Source organism: Caretta caretta, chromosome 8, assembly GCF_965140235.1.
Source record: "Caretta caretta isolate rCarCar2 chromosome 8, rCarCar1.hap1, whole genome shotgun sequence".
Taxonomy (NCBI): Eukaryota; Metazoa; Chordata; order Testudines; family Cheloniidae; genus Caretta; species Caretta caretta.
The window spans coordinates 75,469,486-75,488,545 of NC_134213.1; the positions used below are offsets into that span (position 1 = coordinate 75,469,486).

The 19,060-nt window shown below is 39.9% G+C and overlaps 1 protein-coding gene across 5 annotated transcripts in view; it reads left to right on the plus strand.

The window, feature by feature from the left end:
• The window catches only part of EVI5 (ecotropic viral integration site 5), a 136,567-nt gene that overhangs the window by 95,989 nt on the left and 21,518 nt on the right, over positions 1-19,060 (plus strand). The window contains exon 20 of one of the 5 annotated variants that reach the window (XM_048860551.2): positions 2,946-3,365. The exons of the other annotated variants lie outside the window; for them this stretch is intronic. Within the exon in view, the coding sequence (XP_048716508.1) occupies positions 2,946-2,957 (12 nt within the window). The 3' untranslated portion in view covers positions 2,958-3,365. Of the gene's footprint in view, positions 1-2,945; positions 3,366-19,060 lie in introns of those variants that run through there. 5 annotated transcript variants of the gene reach the window in all.

Consider the following 19,060-nt stretch of genomic DNA (forward strand, 5'->3'; position numbering starts at 1 on the left):
TGTGGTCACCAAGCACAAACAATAGAGCACATCATATCTGAATGTTCCCTTTGTTCTTTCACCAGGGGCCTGAAGGACATTTACCAGATCACTGCTGCGGCAATGTGCTGGCCATCAAACTTAGATATAAATTTGTAATTGTTGCTACCTACCGAAGCCATGCGAAAGAAGAAGATCTGATGTATTCCTTGCCTTCTCTTCTGCCTCTTGGTGATTCCAGCAAGATGATTAGACTGGGCAGGGTTGGGGTGAACCTGATAGCCTCCTAAGGACTCTCTGGCCCTGGTTCCCTTGACTCCAAGAGATGTCTCCCCTTCTTGGGAGCTACTTTTCTCAGAAGGAATCCTAATGCAAGGCTCAATGAAATGCCAAGATCCAGCTAATGGCTTGGAGCTTGAGTGTAGAATTCTAAAAGTTGGGATATTTTGATGCCATGGTGGATTTCTTTCTTTCGCCAGAAATGACTCCACCTCAAGTTCATTATTGGATCTGTAAGGTGGTGGGAACCTAGTATAATGTGAGCACCAAATCCTACCTCAAAATTTTTCTGGATTTATCAAAGGACTGAGCATCTACCTCTTGATTCAAAGTTGTTTCCCTGGGATCTCTTACATGGTGTGTCCCCAGCATCTTTTGCTTGCATCACCAGATTCCTGAAGACAATTACCAAACTTTATCATCTTGTTAAGATACCTGTTGGCAACTGTAAGCTTAACTTTTAGTCTTGAATCACCGTCAGGACCAAACCTTTGAATGAATGGCTACCATCTTTATTCTTTTTCCTCAGTCTTGCCTTTTTGGCTGCTGTGACTGCCAGATGAGCTATTGAACTTAATGCCTTAATGCCATTAAAAAGCCCTTCCTACAGTTTCCCTGCCCCCCAAGAGAGATTCAGAATTATTTACAAGGGTTTTGCCCTGCCATCTTAACCAGAACATATTCCTTCTTTGTTGTCTTAGACCACCTCATCCTCAAGAGATCACAGGTGGCACTGTCTAGATATCTGCATAGCCTTCAAATCCAGCTTGATTAGGTCACATCCTTTAGGAAATCATATTCTTTCTTGCTTATGGTGGTAAAAACAAGGGCTTCAAAGCACCAATGGAAATCCTCTTCAGAAGGTTCAAGACTGCTGCTGTAGATGCTTACCAGAGGTTGGAAAACCTCCAAGTCTGAGCTCACAAAACAAAATCTGTCTACATCTCGGGCAGAAGTATAGCCTCCGACAAGGAGATGTGCAAAAGATCCAGCTGACAAGCGCTACATCCCTTTTCCCAAATCCTGTGACATCTTCAAATACTGCGTTTGTTTGCCCAGTTCTATAGTCTGCCATTCTCCCCTTGCCTCCTTATTTTCCTCTACTGTTCCCTCCACCCTCTTCTTTAGGAGGACTGTTTGCTTCTTCCAAACACACTCTAGGCCAGAGTATTTTACAGCATGTGAGAATGGATCATTTGAAATTAATGGATCATTTTGAAAGACTGACTTCAGATAAATCTTCTCGTGGCCGAGGAATCCTTTGGGTTTAATCCTATCTGTGTGTGGTTCTTTTAACTGTTAATTTTCTAGAGCACAAAACATCAGTGTCTTGACTGAGGCAGTGGTGCATTTCCAAGGCTTACATAGTGATGCTGCGTTTCAGCTGCTTTGTAACATATGTGGACATAGTAATCAAAAGTTCACAAGCGATCTCTGGTCTAGACTGAAAAGATTTATTTGCAGTAAATTCACATTGCCTGTCCTCCCCTGTTGCTGGGTAAAACACCCCCACAGTCAGGAAATTGCTAGTATACATAGGAAATGCACACACACATCGCTTTTAAATGTGGGAGGTAAATAAACTGAAAAAGTTTACTCCTTTCTCTATTCTTTCAAATACAGTAAAAGTTATAGATATAAAAAAATCACTTCTTATAAGCCGCCGATCTCCCTGTGTTTCCTCATATAGCCAGTCAATAGTCTTCACCTTGTATGACTCGGTATTATGGACCGCTCTTCTATGCCCAGCTCTCTCCCAAAAAAGACAAAACAAAAAAACAAACCCACACTGTTCTCTCTCAGCACCAACTCAGCAGTTGAAAATATGCAATTCTGTTAATTATAATGTTGAATATATGTTCAAAACACCCTTAAATTCTTCACAGCAACTAAATTTTTGCTACTAAAACTGAGTTCACTTGTCTAGAAATCATTCACCAATCTCTGTTAAAGTTTTCTCCATTAATAATTTTACTTGATATTTCCAGTAAAAGCATATTGCCAAGCATTAACTCTGTTGTGCATCAGACAGCTATCCCTTTAAACTCCAGCAACATGGACAGCGATATTCTGTACTTCAGCTATCTTCTAGATAACCAACACAGCTACAGGAATGGACTCTGGATAGTAGAAAGAAAGTCAAAAGCAAAAACTCCAGGGCTTCCACTTTTAAAATATTTTAAGATAGCTTGAAACACTGATACTGTGAAAGTCATCTAAATTTACAATATCAGATGGCAGTGTGATACTTCTTTCCTTACTGATTAAGTCACTTCATTGGACACCATTTTTATAAATTTTCTCCGTAAAGATTTGAAGGTTGAGATAGTGTAAAAATCTGGTGGCATTTTGGAAATTGTCACTAATTCAGACAGGAAGGCTGAACCGAGCTTCTGTCAAAGCCGTTAGTATCCTCTTGATTTACCTATGCGACATCTCTGTTCACCAATGTAATCCCATTGCAATTCTCCTCCTTTTGATCCAAGCCATTCCTCTCTGTAAAACGCTTCCATTTTTTTTCCTGCCCTAAAGAGGAAATCCTGGTATCAGCAACTGTTGCCTCCTTTGGTATCTAGTACTTAAGCAGTTCATTTGTTAAGAAATTATGCACGAAAAGAGTGGACTGTAATAGGTTTATCTGAGCAACTTAAACCTACTGACCGCTATTCCTACCTGCATGCCTCCAGCTTTCACCCTGACCACCCCACACGATCCATCGTCTACAGCCAAGCTCTGCGATACAACCGCATTTGCTCCAACCCCTCAGACAGAGACAAACACCTACAAGATCTCCGTCAAGCTTTCTTACAACTACAATACCCACCTGCAGAAGTAAAGAAACAGATTGATAGAGCCAGAAGAGTTCCCAGAAGTTACCTACTACAGGACAGGCCTAACAAAGAAAATAACAGAACGCCACTAGCGGTCACCTTCAGCCCCCAACTAAAACCCCTCCAACGCATTATTAAGGATCTACAACCTATCCTAAAGGATGACCCAACACTCTCACAAGTCTTGGGAGACAGGCCAGTCCTTGCCTACAGACAGCCCCGCAACCTGAAGCAAATACTCACCAACAACCACATACCACACAACAGAACCACTAACCCAGGAACTTATCCTTGCAACAAAGCCCGTTGCCAATTGTGCCCACATATCTATTCAGGGGACACCATCACAGGGCCTAATAACATCAGCCACACTATCAGAGGCTCGTTCACCTGCACATCCACCAATGTGATATATGCCATCATGTGCCAGCAATGCCCCTCTGCCATGTACATTGGTCAAACTGGACAGTCTCTATGTAAAAGAATAAATGGACACAAATCAGATGTCAAGAATTATAACATTCATAAACCAGTCGGAGAACACTTCAATCTCTCTGGTCACGCAATCACAGACATGAAGGTCGCTATCTTAAAACAAAAAAACTTCAAATTCAGACTCCAGCGAGAAACTGCTGAATTGGAATTCATTTGCAAATTGGATACTATTAATTTAGGCTTAAATAGAGACTGGGAGTGGCTAAGTCATTATGCAAGGTAGCCTGTTTCCTCTTGTTTTTTCCTACCCCCCCCCCCCGATGTTCTGGTTTAACTTGGATTTAAACTTGGAGAGTGGTCAGTTTGGATGAGCTATTACCAGCAGGAGAGTGAGTTTGTGTGTGTATGGGGGTGGGGGGATGTGAGAGAACCTGGATTTGTGCAGGAAATAGCCCGACTTGATTATCATGCACATTGTGTAAAGAGTTGTCACTTTGGATGGGCTATCACCAGCCGGAGAGTGAATTTGTGTGGGGGGGGTGGAGGGTGAGAAAACCTGGATTTGTGCTGGAAATGGCCCACCTGATGATCACTTTAGATAAGCTATTACCAGCAGGACAGTGGGGTGGGAGGAGGTATTGTTTCATATTCTCTGTGTATATATAAAGTCTGCTGCAGTTTCCACGGTATGCATCCGATGAAGTGAGCTGTAGCTCACGAAAGCTCATGCTCAAATAAATTGGTTAGTCTCTAAGGTGCCACAAGTACTCCTTTTCTTTTTAATAAAGTTGGGGGCTTAAGGAAAACCAGCAGAGTAAATATCTGGAGCTGGATGCTGTCATCCAGTCCAGCATAAAATTACATAGAGACTACACTGTGTACATGTTGACCAGTGTTTAATGGTTCTTGCTGCTTCTCTTGTTCACTCTTAATTCAAACTGAATGGAATTAAATGATTTATAAACTACCTTAGTCCTGGGAGTGTTTTATGCACTACCTCTGTATACTTAGTCACTTTGTGTGTATTACACAGCAGCTGTGTCTGCTTCCTGTTGGATGTTGCAAGGCTTAAATGTGTTACCTAGATTACAGGAGTGGTACGAAAGATTAGCATTGACATGCTTGCCCGCAAACTACACTGACAGACCACAAGATACCTTTGGAGACAGAAGCAAGGTTTAAGAATAGTGGTTTCTCGTTTTACAGGTTTTGTGATTTAGGACTGAACTGCTTAAAACTTTGTGAAATTGTTGTTAGCTAAAAATATTACACAAGGAATTTATACTAATGCAATGGTGTAAATGCTTTCTTTTGCTGTTTTTAATTAATGGAGTCTTACACAGTAGAAAATGCCAGCTTCTGTGTATACTAATGCAGTATCTTAAATGGAGCCATTAGTTTTATTCTTATGGCTAGTTTCACACTGAGGCAGATTATGCCGGGCATTTATGCAAGTTTACATGGAGGAGCCAGGCAGACTTGCAGTCCCTACTCCTTTATGGGTGTATAACGTTCCAGAGAAAGCGTGACCATGCCCCGCACTGGCCCTGGCCCACAAAGTTGGCTGGCTGCATGGGGGTAGCAAGCTGTACTATTAAAAAAGGATGTAGCAGCAGGCATGATGTGTCTGCATGCCTAGGAGCTCTGCACCTCCCCCCATTCATTGCCTACAGTGTACGAATGAGTGCTAGGTGTTTTAAAATGTTATGTGAAATTGCATGAATTTAGAAGCTTACGCAGTAATAATAATGGGGACACTGTGGTCTTGCTGTCAGGCACCATTCTGAAGCTCTTGTCAGTTAGTCAAGTAATTTTTTTCACCTATATGCTATACAAATTTTAACTTAGACATAGTGAGATAAGCTAAAAAAACCCCTAATCCAGCCCTGAAACTTAAGTTCATGACTCCAGGATTTCACTGAAGACAGCAATTTTACATCCGCTGTGGTTGATTGTGAACATTAAAGAGGTGTTTCTAACATTAAAGACTTAATTTCTTACAAAACAAAACAACTTTCTTAGGCTGGTTTAGGTTTCCAGTACTTGTTCTTAACCGGAGAGCAGTTTAACACCACTTACTGAAATTAGTTTGGTTGTTTTTACTTATAATAAAGGAATTTTTTGCATCTTTTCTAAAAATATATATTTTTAGAAAAGCTTTACATCCTCCATTCATTTCAATGCAGTTGTATTTTTGGAAGCTGGAAGTCACTTGACATCTTTGAACCTTATAGGTAGCAAAAGAGTGGTGTGTGTGTAAGCAACTTCTGGATCTTTATTCCTAGGCTAAGAAGGGCTTCCAGGTTGAAGACTTCGCAGGTCCTGCTAAGTGTATTTTGTAGGCGCACAGAGGAGCTACTGTAGATAAATCCATGTTCTTAAATTTGAATGCAGCATTCTTGGAAATGTAGACGTTACAGGGATTTTCTGTCTTGGGCATTCCTAGGAAAAACAAAACTAATGAGCAAATGAAGAATTCAACTAAACTTCTTAAAGCAAAGGTTAATAAACCTGAAATTAGGTACTGGAGAGGATAACTGAAGAAAGGTAAATGGTTTTGAAACACTGTTTCTTGAGATGACCTCTCTTCTGTTCCTCAAATTTTTTCTAGTTATGGAGAAGGCATTCTCTGCAAACAGCATGTGGCCCCAAGAATGGAGGGTGGGTTACCACCTCACTTTGTCTAGCCATTACCCCAACATTAGTACAACCTGTCAAGGCCCAAAGTGAATGGCTTTTAATGCTGCTCTGTCGGCACTAATTGGAAGACACACCACATACTTTTTTGGAGGAGGTATTGGGACAGGAAGTAAGTTCTAGTTCTCCAGAGTCCTCAACATATTCTACATGGGTTCTCATAAAAATGGAAGTCATGCTGTCTATGCCCTTCTGTTCCAAATTGTTAAAAATATATACTTATTAGCAACACATTTTATGTACAGAACCATGGAAAAGGAGTAACATGAAGACAAGCCTATGTAGAGGAAATCAGCTCAGGCTATTAGTCTGTCCAGTAATAGAGCACATGTTCCATATTTTCATCTGTGCTAGTTCTTTCAGTGGAAATGAAAATGTAGGACAGGAAAATTATTTAAAAGTGAACATGAAATCAAGCATTCTTCTCATTTGCAAAAACAAAACATGCTATTTTAATTTTTTAAGTCTTTCTAACTGACTGATAGACCAGAGTGGAATTTTTTTTATTCTGAAAAAGCTTTCAGGAAAAAGATACAACAGTTAGAACATTGTTCCCCTAATCAGAGTTGAATAGACTGTTTTAGTGAGTTCTTAGTCAATAACTTGGTGAAATGATTTTAGAGGGAGACTCTCTAATTGTACCCTAAATCCTAGCGTAGATGAAGCAGGTGGAAAGATAGTTTTAAAAAATTTCTCATTTTCAATATCTGACACATTTAACATTTTTACGGGAGTGGTACTTAAGATTAGCATTGACATGTTTGCCCGCAAAGCGTTTGTGTTTGGAGAACTAGTGACCCCTCAATTTATTACTCTTTCTACTCCCACCGGTGTGCAGTTCATCCTAAAATTGATATGATATTATATTCTAAGAACCTAATGCAGTCAGTAACATTCTGATATAGGTATTATCTCTTGGTCAGATCATGTTCCTGTTGATCTAACACTTTTAAGATTGGCTTAATGAAAACAGACATTAAAGTTGGAGATTAAATGTCATGCTTTTAAAAGATTCTGCTTCTGTAAATAAAATTCAAGACCCTTTAAGTAATTACTTTGGGGATAAATAATGCATAAGATATGACAAAAGGAGTAATCTGGAATATGGGTAAAGCTGAGGATAAGGGGGCATCTTGTAACTTTAGTTGCAGGAATGGAAACCTGGAGAGCTAATCAAGGAAGCAATGAAGGAAAATTAAACTAAGAACATCAGTGTAAAGAATTAAAGAAACTACTATATATTAGTGCACTACACAGATCATGGTGAAACTTAATGGCCTCTGTTATTCAAGAGGTCGTACTAGATTTAATGGTTCCTTCTGGCCTTCAACTCTATGAATCTATAAAATTAATGCTAGAAGTAAACTGTACACACTAATATTTAAACAAATATTTTATGAAGCTTTGAATATTTTCTGCCTTGAAAGGTGGAATCTAGCAACTCCAGCCTATTAGAAATAAGGTTTCAGCTTGTGCCACACATAGAGTAGTATTTGCCTGGTCTTTCTAGGCTTGTAGATAGCTCAAGCAATGTAGGCAATTGCTATTGGGATGGTACTGGACTTGGTTTATCAATGGCATTTAGATACCTTGGAAACAAAAGCCCAAGACATTAGCCTGTATAGGGAGTATAATACATCTAAAAGGTTATCCCATAATACGTTTTCAGTCTACATACTGCTGTAAATGAGTGTCAGCCTAGATGATTGGTCTCACTGACTGAATCTCCCTTCCCACTGAAGATGACATTTGGGTGTACTATTTGCCTCGTATATTATACAAGGTTGGTTGGTTTGCAATTTTGGGCACCCTGGGAATTGTACAGTAGATGTATGCTATGTCAGCTTTGCATGTATGTCTCCTGGCAGTTCTAGTTTCCTCACTGCCATTTTCCTAAGATTATCAGCCCCTCACCAGGCAGAGTGATACTGGTCCAGTTCTTGTTTTCAGTGTTTTTTTCAGTAATCTGTAAATTTGCACCCATTACTATAGTATCTAAGTTTGGACTGTTACAATCTTTTTATTAACACTTAAGATTCTAATGAATGTTTCTAAACAAAACCAAATAAAATTTGTTTGCATTAAGTATTCACCTTCTAAATAGAATGTTAATTGTTTGAATTTTTGTTTACTATAGATGAATGCTTTCAAAATAAGTGGCTGCATTTAAATGTTTTTCTGCTTGATAACAAATGCTGTCATTAAAAGGAAATATGTTAGCCCTCAGATTTACAAAGAGTAAGCATTTCAACTTGTGGTTGAAGTTTATAGTGCAATAAATCATGTGCTTTTCTTGTATCATATCTTGCAAACACAGTTGGACAAGAGACCATCAGATTTGCCCTCCCACAAGCAGAGCTCTTGCAAGGCTGCTGGCCAGCTAAAAATGCTGTTGCTTTACTAGTACATGTCAAAGATAGAGCCTCTATGCTGGCGGAGTCTGATTTAAGTGGTTGTGGTCAGTCTGAGGAACCTGTGATGTGATAAGATAGCATTCGTGAGGTCATGTGGTTTGCAAGCACCCAATCTAATGCTGCAGCTTTGTCTACCGTGTGTGTGTGTGTGTGTATAAAAATATAAAATGTATTTTAAAAGTTTTGTTCTTTGGTAACTCTGCCCTTTAGTTTTATGTCCTTGAGAATCAGGGACATTTTACAAACTAGATAATTATAAAGATTGTTACCAAGGTCAAAGGTGTAGATGAAATCCCATTCTCTAAACAATAAACCAAAGATGAAGAAGCAGCATTATATAGTTCTCTCTAATGCTGTTCTGTCCTTGCTGAAATCATGTATTTTGAGGCTGGGAATTTTAGTACCTGTCTGCTTTTGACATAACCAAATAATGGAGGCAAAAGCATTACTGTAGAACTAAGACACTGTATTTATGAAAGTTAGTAGTCTTAGCTGTTCTTCATCATCATTAACACAAATTGGCATCTAAGGTACACTTAGCAGAAAAACTAAGGTTGATTCCCTAATAATCAGGGCTCTCTACTATGTAACTGTGGCCACAGAGTCTGCCTTGGAATTATGCTCCTGCATCTAACTTTTCCTTACAAAAAATACCTTCTGTTCGTCGTGGTTGAAAGAAAACCTAACAAATGTGAGCAGTATAAACTGATGTGGTGTTCTCTTCCTGAGTTTGCAGCCAGCATGAAACAATGTACTGGAGCAGTATAGACTGCTCTGTTCATCTCAATGTGACTGAAATGTAAAGATGTCGGTTTAGGTGCCAACATTAACTATTTCACTGCTGGCAATTTCGGATTAGATTTAATAGTAAAATACAAGTTTAATGTGCTTGTTTTATGTTTAGAAACCTCCTTTTTTTAACTTTGAAATGAAGTAGCCACAGACTTTTCAATCTACCGCATCAGAGATCTGAGGAATCTAGGTCCACTTTGCAGGGGAGTACACCAGTCCTTGAGTATTGTATATTTGGGACTATCAAAGCTATCTTGGCAAGTCAAAAAACATCTGAATTTTTGTGCACATTGCGGTTCTCTTCTGCATCGTAGACGCTATGTACATGCAGAAGAGAAGCTACAGTCCTGTGGTACAAAAAATGTAATGTTAAAAAACCAAACTGCGTTCTCATCAATTTAACATGGAGCTACTTACTGAATGAGTAAAGGAAAGTACTGAGGAATTGTCATGATTATGTAGCTTGTAAAATATTTTCTGGTAAATAGTTTTTTGGCATACAGATTACCTTTAAAAAAAAATTAATCTGGTTCCATTTAACATCAGTTGTTTCCTCAGACTCTTCTAAAGCGGATATAGGGATTCTATAGCTTAAGTACAAAGTCCCACTTTCATAAACCCTTTTTCTGCTGAGATTGTCATTTTTGGGAGATGTAGTTCTCTTATTAATATTTTTCTGTACTGTTTTTTGTATGGCTTTCTGAATTAACAGCCACAGATACAGAAATCTTTTTAGCTGTTGAACAGTTAAGTGTAGACAAGCAGTGTACACTTCCAGATAGCACTCTGCTAATATTCCTCCTTCACTGAGGGACAGCATCTAATGGAGTGAGTTCATTATGTACATTGTAAATGCATGACAAGTGCCATTTGTTACAGTATTGGTTACATGTTCTTAGCATAATATTGCTAAATTGAAACCATCTAGTCTTAAATTTCTGCTGTATTTTGAGCTTCCTCTGTTTTGCTCAAGACAGCAGTCTGAAAGTTGATAAGGTGAGGACACTTTTTGACATGTAAATTAAAACATACATTTTAAAGTGGCTTTTAATGAAAACTTTGTTTTCTGAGCGGGCTGCTCAGAGCCCTCTTAATGAGCAACACAACACTTTTTAGACTAATATTTATAGGTAGTAAAACACTGGTCTCTTATTGTTTTGCTAATTGTGTTATAATTAAAGAACTTTGTAGTAATTTTTGCTTTTTAAAAAAATATTAAGATTGAATTCCTCACTGCCCCCTTCTGATTGGTGTTCTCAGCATATTCTTGGAGAACCTGAATAGTGATTTCAGAAGGTTGTGTCTTGAATTAGTTTTCCGTCTTCCCAACCAAGGGGCAATGAGAGAGCACTGCAGCTCAAATTCCAGCATCACTATTCGGGTCTTTCTAACTTGATCGTTCAGTAGGGATTGATAGGGCTCACTTCCTACCTCTGTAAAGTACAGATCCAAGTTGTGAAGTATACCATCTATGGTAGCTTTACACCTAGCTGGGATTTGGGCCCATGGCTTTCTACCGTTTCTCCCCCATCCAAAACATTGAGAGTGGAGAAATATGAAGGAGAATCATGGATTTCACCATGCAAGAAAAAATGCAAAAAGATCCTTGAAATCCTAATATGATGTAAACCAGAGGTGGGCAAACTACAGCCCAGGGGCTGCATCCGCCCCTTCAGATTTTTTAATCTGGCCCTCAAGCTCCAGATGGGGAGCAGGGTCTAGGGCTTGTTCTGCTCTGTACGTGCTGTGGCTCCACGCGGCTCCCGGAAGCAGTGGCATGTCCCCTCTCTGGCTCCTACACGTAAGGGCAGCCAGGGGGCTCCTCATGCTGCCCGTGCTCCAAGTGCCGCCCCCGCAGCTCCCATTGGCTGGGAACCGTGAGCATTCTTGGCCCGCCATACAATTTCCATACCCAGATGTGGCCCTCGGGCCAAAAACTTTGCCTACCCCTGATGTAAACTGGGGTTAAAAATTTCTTACTGACTCCTCTGAATATCAGATTATTCTTTGTACTATCTATGGATCCCAACGTGGACTTTTTGGTATCCATGGAAACCACTGCCCAATGTCCACTGATTTTTGTTCTTTTTTGCAGGGAGGAAAAGGGACCTGTTTTATCACTGTTGATGGAATATATGGGCCCAAACAGTCAAAGGTGTTAACATGCCCCGTCACTGTACAACATTAACAGTTTTTTAAACAAATTCAGGGTTCCAAGTACAGATGCCTTGGCAAATAAACTAGGAAATGTCAAAGGTTAGAATATTATTGGTTGTGACATGCAAGGTAAAGAATCAAAACAAAGCTAAAGCACTAAAATGGAAATTGAGTAAGATTTTGTTTGTTTAACAATCAGTCTCTTTTTAGAGAGGAATATTGGTTAGTCTCTGATTCAGTCAAGCAGTCCTTGGTGAGGAAGAAAGGATTTGTTCTGTTCAGTTTTGAGTTGGGAATGATTGATTAGTCACTTCCCTACTTTCAACAGAACAAACACCAAAAGTTGGGGGGGAAGAGAGAATAGTAAAATATGGGGGAAATGAGGCTTTTGTTGATTTTGGGCTATTCCATCATGGAAGGATGCTTTGGGTTGGCAGGTTGTCCATGACAGCTATTCTTCTGGACCCTGCCTCATCTCCCTAGTTAGGGGCAACATTTGGTTGGTCTGGTCAGGTTCCTGTCCTTCATTGATTCTTCTCAGGCTGAGCAGAGCTAGCTGTGCTTTCTCATCTTGTTATGCTGCTGCTGTTACTACAATTGATATCAGGATCAAGTGAAAAGCTATCGGAGATGGGACCAGAGGAAAATAGTGGCGGGGGAAGGGTGGAAAGGAGGACAAGGGAGAAGACAGAGCAGGATCTTGCATGTATCTGGCTGGAGTCCTTGCAGCACTGATGGTCAGGTATTGCCAGTGGTGTGCCGAGGTCTGGGTGTCACCATGAGAGATGCTTCTGCTGGGCCTGTAGTAATGGTGATAGTGCTCCCCGTTTTCCCCCTCAGAGCCTCTCTTTAAGGGCCACTAAAGGGTGATGATCAGAATAGCCAATCCTTGAATGATTTTGTCCACCAATTAGGCCTAAATTTTGGTTCCACACTCCTCTTGTTTACCAAATATGACCATAACACACTCTTTGAGTGTTATCAGGAGATCTTTGTTTAAATTAAGTCAGTCTGTTTCTTTTTTGCATCTTTTTTTAAACCATTTTATGTAACAGTCCATTGGGAAAACTTATGAACCTTTATCCACTTTCCACCAATTAGGCCTACTCCAGTTGTGAGCTTTCCACTGCCCAGTTTTTACAACAGACTGCTGTGTGTGTGTAGCTCAGTAGAGTGGTACTGCTGAGGCTGCTGCTGTCATTAGGGCCACTCTAAAATTCCTCCGCAACTGAGCCATCTCCCATAACTAGCCACTGTGGCCTCTGATCACAAATAAAGGCAACTCATTGGCATGAAGCTACGTGGTCTTGTGAACTAAGCATAGGTCTAAGAATGTGAGAGTCCTGCATTCTAATACTACCATTAACACTGATTGCTTTTTGCCTTAGTCAAGTCACCTAAACTTTCTGCATGAATTTTCTTGGAGGTGAGGGGGGAGAAGTAGGGGTGGGCAGGGGTGTTTGTTTTTTGTTTGTCTTTGTTTTTGTTTTTGTTTTTAAAAGGTGAACTTCCAATTTTCATTGGAGTTGTGGCAGGGATCACAAAGTGTTTACAATTCACCAGAATGTACACAACCTTCCAGTAACTGAGGCCCTAGTAGGCCCAGTTACCCTAGTTTATTTGAACAGTTTTCCCTTGTAAACCATACATGGGATGTTGGCAACTGTACAACATATCCCAGCACCAACAGTAGGGTTCCACTTTAGCAAAAAGCTGAGGGCAGTGAGGCTGCACACCACTGAATGATGCATGCTCACTCTCCTATCCCAAAGAATCCTCTCAATTAACTTCCTAAAAGTCTGACTGGCCCTGATCATAGTGATGTGACCATGGTGGGTAGAACCCTTATTTGGGGTAGGAAGCAATTGTGTCCTAGCCAATTTAAGAATACAGGGTCAACTCTGGCTTTAAAAAGACAGCAAAAATGTGAAGTGATTGCTTCTTGTAACTACCGTATCTATGTCCATAATATGTATGTACTCAGCCTCTGTGCAAACCAGTACCTTCTGGTTAATGCTTGAGGCTTCAGTAATTTTATTTATAGGTGCCAGCTATCAGGAAGAGGGGAGTAGAGATGTGCAGATAGTTCCTTGGCCAAAGTGTCACAGGTACTTGCAGTGTGATCAGTGTTTTAAAATATTTTTGTTGCCACTTCCTTACGTCAAATAAACACTTGCATTAGAACCTTTTGTAGGAAAAGATTCTGGGAATTTTCCTTCCACCTACCAAGTAGTTAGTTCACAGCACCTTCCCAGGGCTAGATCAGCTGAAAACTTTTTTAAAAAGATCATTGTTTTATTACAACAAATTTTCCAGTTTTTAGGAAAATTAATTAACTAAATTTGGTTTGTAATGACCAGATACTTTTTTATGAATAGGGGCAGCTTAAAAGTAAAGTATATCTTTCTCAACACTGTTTTGCTACTATTTCAATCACATATTTGCTGTAGAATTTCAAAGTTTAATTGGATTATATGGCAATAGATCAAAACCATAGTTTTCAGCCATGTAGTGCAGTGATCAAGAGGTCATGACCTCCCATTGATCGCTTTATTGGTTTCCTGTTCTGATTCACTGGAAACCTTCTGGTCTGAACATTTGTCGCTAGTTTTAATCTTTGTCACGTTTACAATACAGCAGCCTAGGCTTTGGTAAAGCTGATATAGAGCACAGAGTTAGCATCTTGTTTCCTTTTGGCTCTTGAGCCCTTGATAACTGATAAAGCTGTAAAAACCACTTTCTATAAAAAAAAAATCTCATATTCATAGTTGTAAAAACAAATGCAGAACAATCTGAAATACAAAACTAGAAGGCAACTGGAGATGAGATTTTTTTTTATGCATTAAAATTTACATAAAATGTCATGGGTTTTAATTAATTTACAAACAGTTGCATGATTCCTGCCATCCTGTACAGCCACTGGAAGGCATTCTTTATTGCAAGACTACAATTTCCAGAACCTGAGAATACAAAATGAAAAGGCCAAATGTACTAAATAGGTGCTATAAAAATAAGCCTGAAATGACTCAATCTTGGAAACTTGTTGCTACTGTTTTGCTGTTCGCTTATGACGTGTTGCTCTGGTTTGAACCATCTAGTGATATGGTCAGCAAAGTTCATTTGCATTAGTATTTCAGTTTGTGTGCCACTGTTAACACTATGCATTTGTTTCAAATTAGTAGTTTAGAAAAGAAAATTACTTTTTGGATCATCCTTCAGAAATTGGAGAATTGAGCAGTTACCAATGGTTATCACGCTGGTAATCACAGGCCGAAGGGGTTAACTGCATATCTTTACCATTCATCATGGTTGCAGTTCCATTATCACTGTTACCCTTTTCACTCCCACTGTTCACAAGTAAACTGAAATTATCTCAATCCAGAGCATCTTTGCATTTTTAAAGAGAACCTGTCATGTTGATAGGAAGCTGAATGTGGAAACAGTGCGCAGGCTCCAGCTGCTACAGAATGTCTGTTGCCTCCATGTTATGGGCTTGATGTGTTCATAGCAACTCAAGCTCTAGTGTCATACTGGCTGCCATTCAGTTTGTTGCCAGTTCAAAGTTGTTGGTTTTTTAATGCTAACTGCCAAAGCAATTAATGGATCAAGCCCCGGGTACATGAAAAACTGAATTTCATTCTGTGAACCAACAAGACAGTTGTGTTCCTCTGGGACAGTACAGGTCACTAAGCCCAGCATGAAACATGGGAGTGCTAGGAACACAGTATAATTAGTCAAGGGGATCTGGCTAAGGGACAAACTTCCCGAAGGAATTAAACAAATCCAGAGTCTTCCCACCTTTAGGAAATACTGTAAAGCCTTCCTTTTTTTTTTGAGGGGGGGGAGGAGACTTTCTGACATAATGAGAATGACACAATGCTAGCACTTTCTGTCTGCCCCTTGCCACTCTTTCCCCCCCCCCCCATCAAACTTTACCCCAGAAACCATTTTATACCCCAAAAGGGGAGAACAGCCAGGCACTCTATGAAGTCCTCTAGAGACTTCATTAAGGTAGGTTGTCACATCCTAGTCTTCGGAGGTATTTCAGAATAGGTTAGACAAACACCTGTGAGGGCTGGTCTTGGTTCCACGTGAGGGCAGGGGAATGGACTGACTTCTTGAGGTCCCTTCCAGCCCTACATTTCTGATTCTATAACTGCTAATATGTTTTAGGTGGAAGGTGCCTGGGTACTATGGTGATAGTGGCATTATAAAATCCTCAAATAGAATATGCTAGTAGATAACTGTCTGTACTTCCCATTAATAAAGGGCAGTGCCTAGTTGTTTAGCCAGTTGGTTCTATTTACTAAATATCTCTTAAAACAAATGTTCATTGTTTGTTTTTTAGAAATGCCTGTCACTGAGTATCTCCTTCATGGTGGATGATGCTGGGTTCTCACTCCAAGAATACCAGCCTTTAGTTCCAATTAACTTTTCAAATGTATTAATTTGGGCCCGAATGCACTCTTTAAACTACTTGGCTCTGGCCACACTAACCAGCCAAACAGCTAAGCTGAGCTCATGTTCAAATCTTATTGCTGAACTCTGTTTAAAGGCCAGTGTAAATGGGGGTCAATGGGAACTTCCGTTTCACTGATAGATCAGACAGAACCCTCTGCTAGGAAGTAAGTGTAAGACCAAAAAAAAAAAAAAAATGCCGTTCAGCATTTTAATACTTACAAGAGACAAGAAATGTCATTTATGCCTTAGCTGTATTTTTATAACACTGTTTAGTGCTGTATTATTCACTGTTAACCCCAAAAAGTTTTGAAAACAAGTTTTGAAAGTCTCTTGCCGCACAGCATTAGTATGCATGATCAAGGCATTTCCTGTCTTTAACCTACAATACCTATGTATCAGATTGTCAAAGCGGCAGCTTCTAGTTTGCTTATTTGCTTTTAGACACACTTACTGACTCATTCTACTCTTTAATTAGATACTGTGATTAAAATTTTAATGTATAGCATTGCAGTTTTCCCTTTTTAAAAAGCTACAATTACTGTTCATGGTGTCAGCTGTAGATAATCCCATAGCTGGAATCTGGGCGTGTGCTAGGGAAAAAAATCCTAGTGCTGCAGAGTATAAATGTATATAAAGTTAAATGGGATGAGGTGAAGATTTTTATTTGGTTTAAGGCTAATTACTGGGGTGAGGTGGGGTGGGGAAATGATTTTGTGCTTTTTACTGCTCTATTATGAGATGTCATGGCTACCTAAGTTTCCCCAGATATTTTACTTGGTCGGTCTTTTGGTTTTTTTGCATTTTTCTATGCATTACAAATATCAGGTCTTCACTTCCCTTCTTTTATTCCGCATCTCCTCCCCCATCAACTGACAGCTGGGAAAATTGCCGGTTTTAGCTTTTTGTGGTGCCGCTGTCTCTTTTCAGTTCTCCAGCAACATGCAGAGAATTCTATACAAATTTACTAATGTTTGTATAAAACAATTTGTTTTAAGTTTCTGGACAGGAAAGAGAGGCTGTTCAGACCTGAACAGGAAGTAGTAAGGGACAGACTGTATGGAGCAGCAGCACAACTGTACTCCATATTTAGGGTATAACAGAGTTTGTATTGTAAGCCCAGTGTTGGTCCCTGCTATAAAAATCATCATATCCTCAATAAGTAAGTTAGACCCTGGGCTAAAACAGAATTTTTGTAAAAAAATTTGAAGGGACTCAAAATTGTTCCTTAAGGACACCCTAACAATAGAGCTACTAGGTTTTTTTGGATATGTTTGAAAGTGACACCTAATTAGAGCTGTCACCTATGTTATTGGACTCCTCCAGCAGAGATCTAAGGCTCACTGGGGATCTCTACTCAATGCAGACTTCAGACAGCCCGTAAGCAGTTAACTTTCCCCAGATTTAAAATCTGGGACTCGGTAGGGCATTGGAGAAAGCAAGAAGTGAGTGGTGGGAGAATATCGGGGGGCCACATCTCCTCCCTCTCCCATTCGTGTGGACTTCTGAAGTCAGCAGAAGGGGAAAACCCCACAGATTCTTTGGTAAGAGGGGCTGATGAGCCTCCAGTCATAAAAAGCTCATTTGACACCAAATTCTCCTAACCCTTTAGCTCACTGGGCATTTCTGAGCCACCCAGCATCCTCACAAGCCTTACTAGGGTTGTTACTTCCTAAGGGGAATCTGCTTTCCTGTAGAGCAGGCAGGGAAGGAGTCTTCATTCCCACAAACCCCTCTATGGGGACTGGGGAGCAGCAGGCAGGCTCTTCCCCTGGTTCTATTGACACCCTCCCCCAATCCTTCTACCAGCCATATCTGCCCTTCCTGTGGGGCAGGAAGAGATCTCCAGTCCTTCAAACTTGGAAAGAGATCTCCAGTCCTTCAAACAAGGAATGGACAGTAGGGCAGCTGCTCTCCAAATCTGTGAGAGAAAGGAGCACTGATCCTGAGGAGCTAAACATTTGCAGGAACAGCACTCTTGTCTTGCAGACATTAGGGAGTCTGGTATATTAGGACTCTCTCCACAGAACAGTGCTTCAGGACCATGGTTAGTAGGAGACTGGCAAGCAGAGTAAGGGGACATTCCCTTGACTTAGCATCTCCTATGATCAGCTTGGTAGGGTCCCCTTTCTTGTGGACCATCTGGAGTTTGTAAGAACAAGGCTCCTGTCCTACAGACCCAGGGACCATCTTAAAAACTAAGTAAATTCCCACAAACTTTAAGATTAAAGTTAAAGTTCCTGGCATAATATCCTGGCTTGAGGATGCAGCTGCTAATATTAACTTAAAAAGTAAGTTAAACAGGAAATGCAGTCACTGAAATAAAAACCACAACCTGAACTCTGTCCAATATAGTTGAAAGCATGTAGTATTTGCAGTGAATCAAAATACTGTACAATTTCCTTTAAATTGGTATTAAGAATATTTGTTCATTTGGTATCTTTACATGGAAAGTCGGTTAATAGAGGAAAGGTGCAATATGCATTTCTGGGTTCATTTATGGAGCGTCTTGATTTAAGGACCGGTTGTACAGCTCTCCTCAAACATCTGCCCTTGATTTTTTGCATTTGATCCTGCATTTGAGTGAAAATTGCCCTGCAGATTACTGTAAAAATGAAAGATGTCCTATTAAAGTGATGGCCTGTTAACTTTCAAGCAATCATTTTACTATAATGATCAATTATGTTAATTACTAATATGCTTCTGCCTTTTCGAACCTCAAAGAGCAACAGACAATCTTATTTGAAAGTTATCTCCCTAAGATCAGTGACAGAAGGCAAACCTAGTTTTCTTGACATACATGGAAACTAAATTTGCCATGGAATGCATAGGGAATTGAATTGAACCTCATTTCCTACATCTTAAGGACGATTTGGACCAGTTGATTCTGGGAAACTTTCACTGGAGAGTGCATCAGCCACTTTGTTAGAAGCTCCTGAAATGTGGTGTATGTTGAAATCAAAATCTTGGAGAGCTAAACTCCACCGAATAAGTTTTTTGTTATTTCCCTTGGCGGTA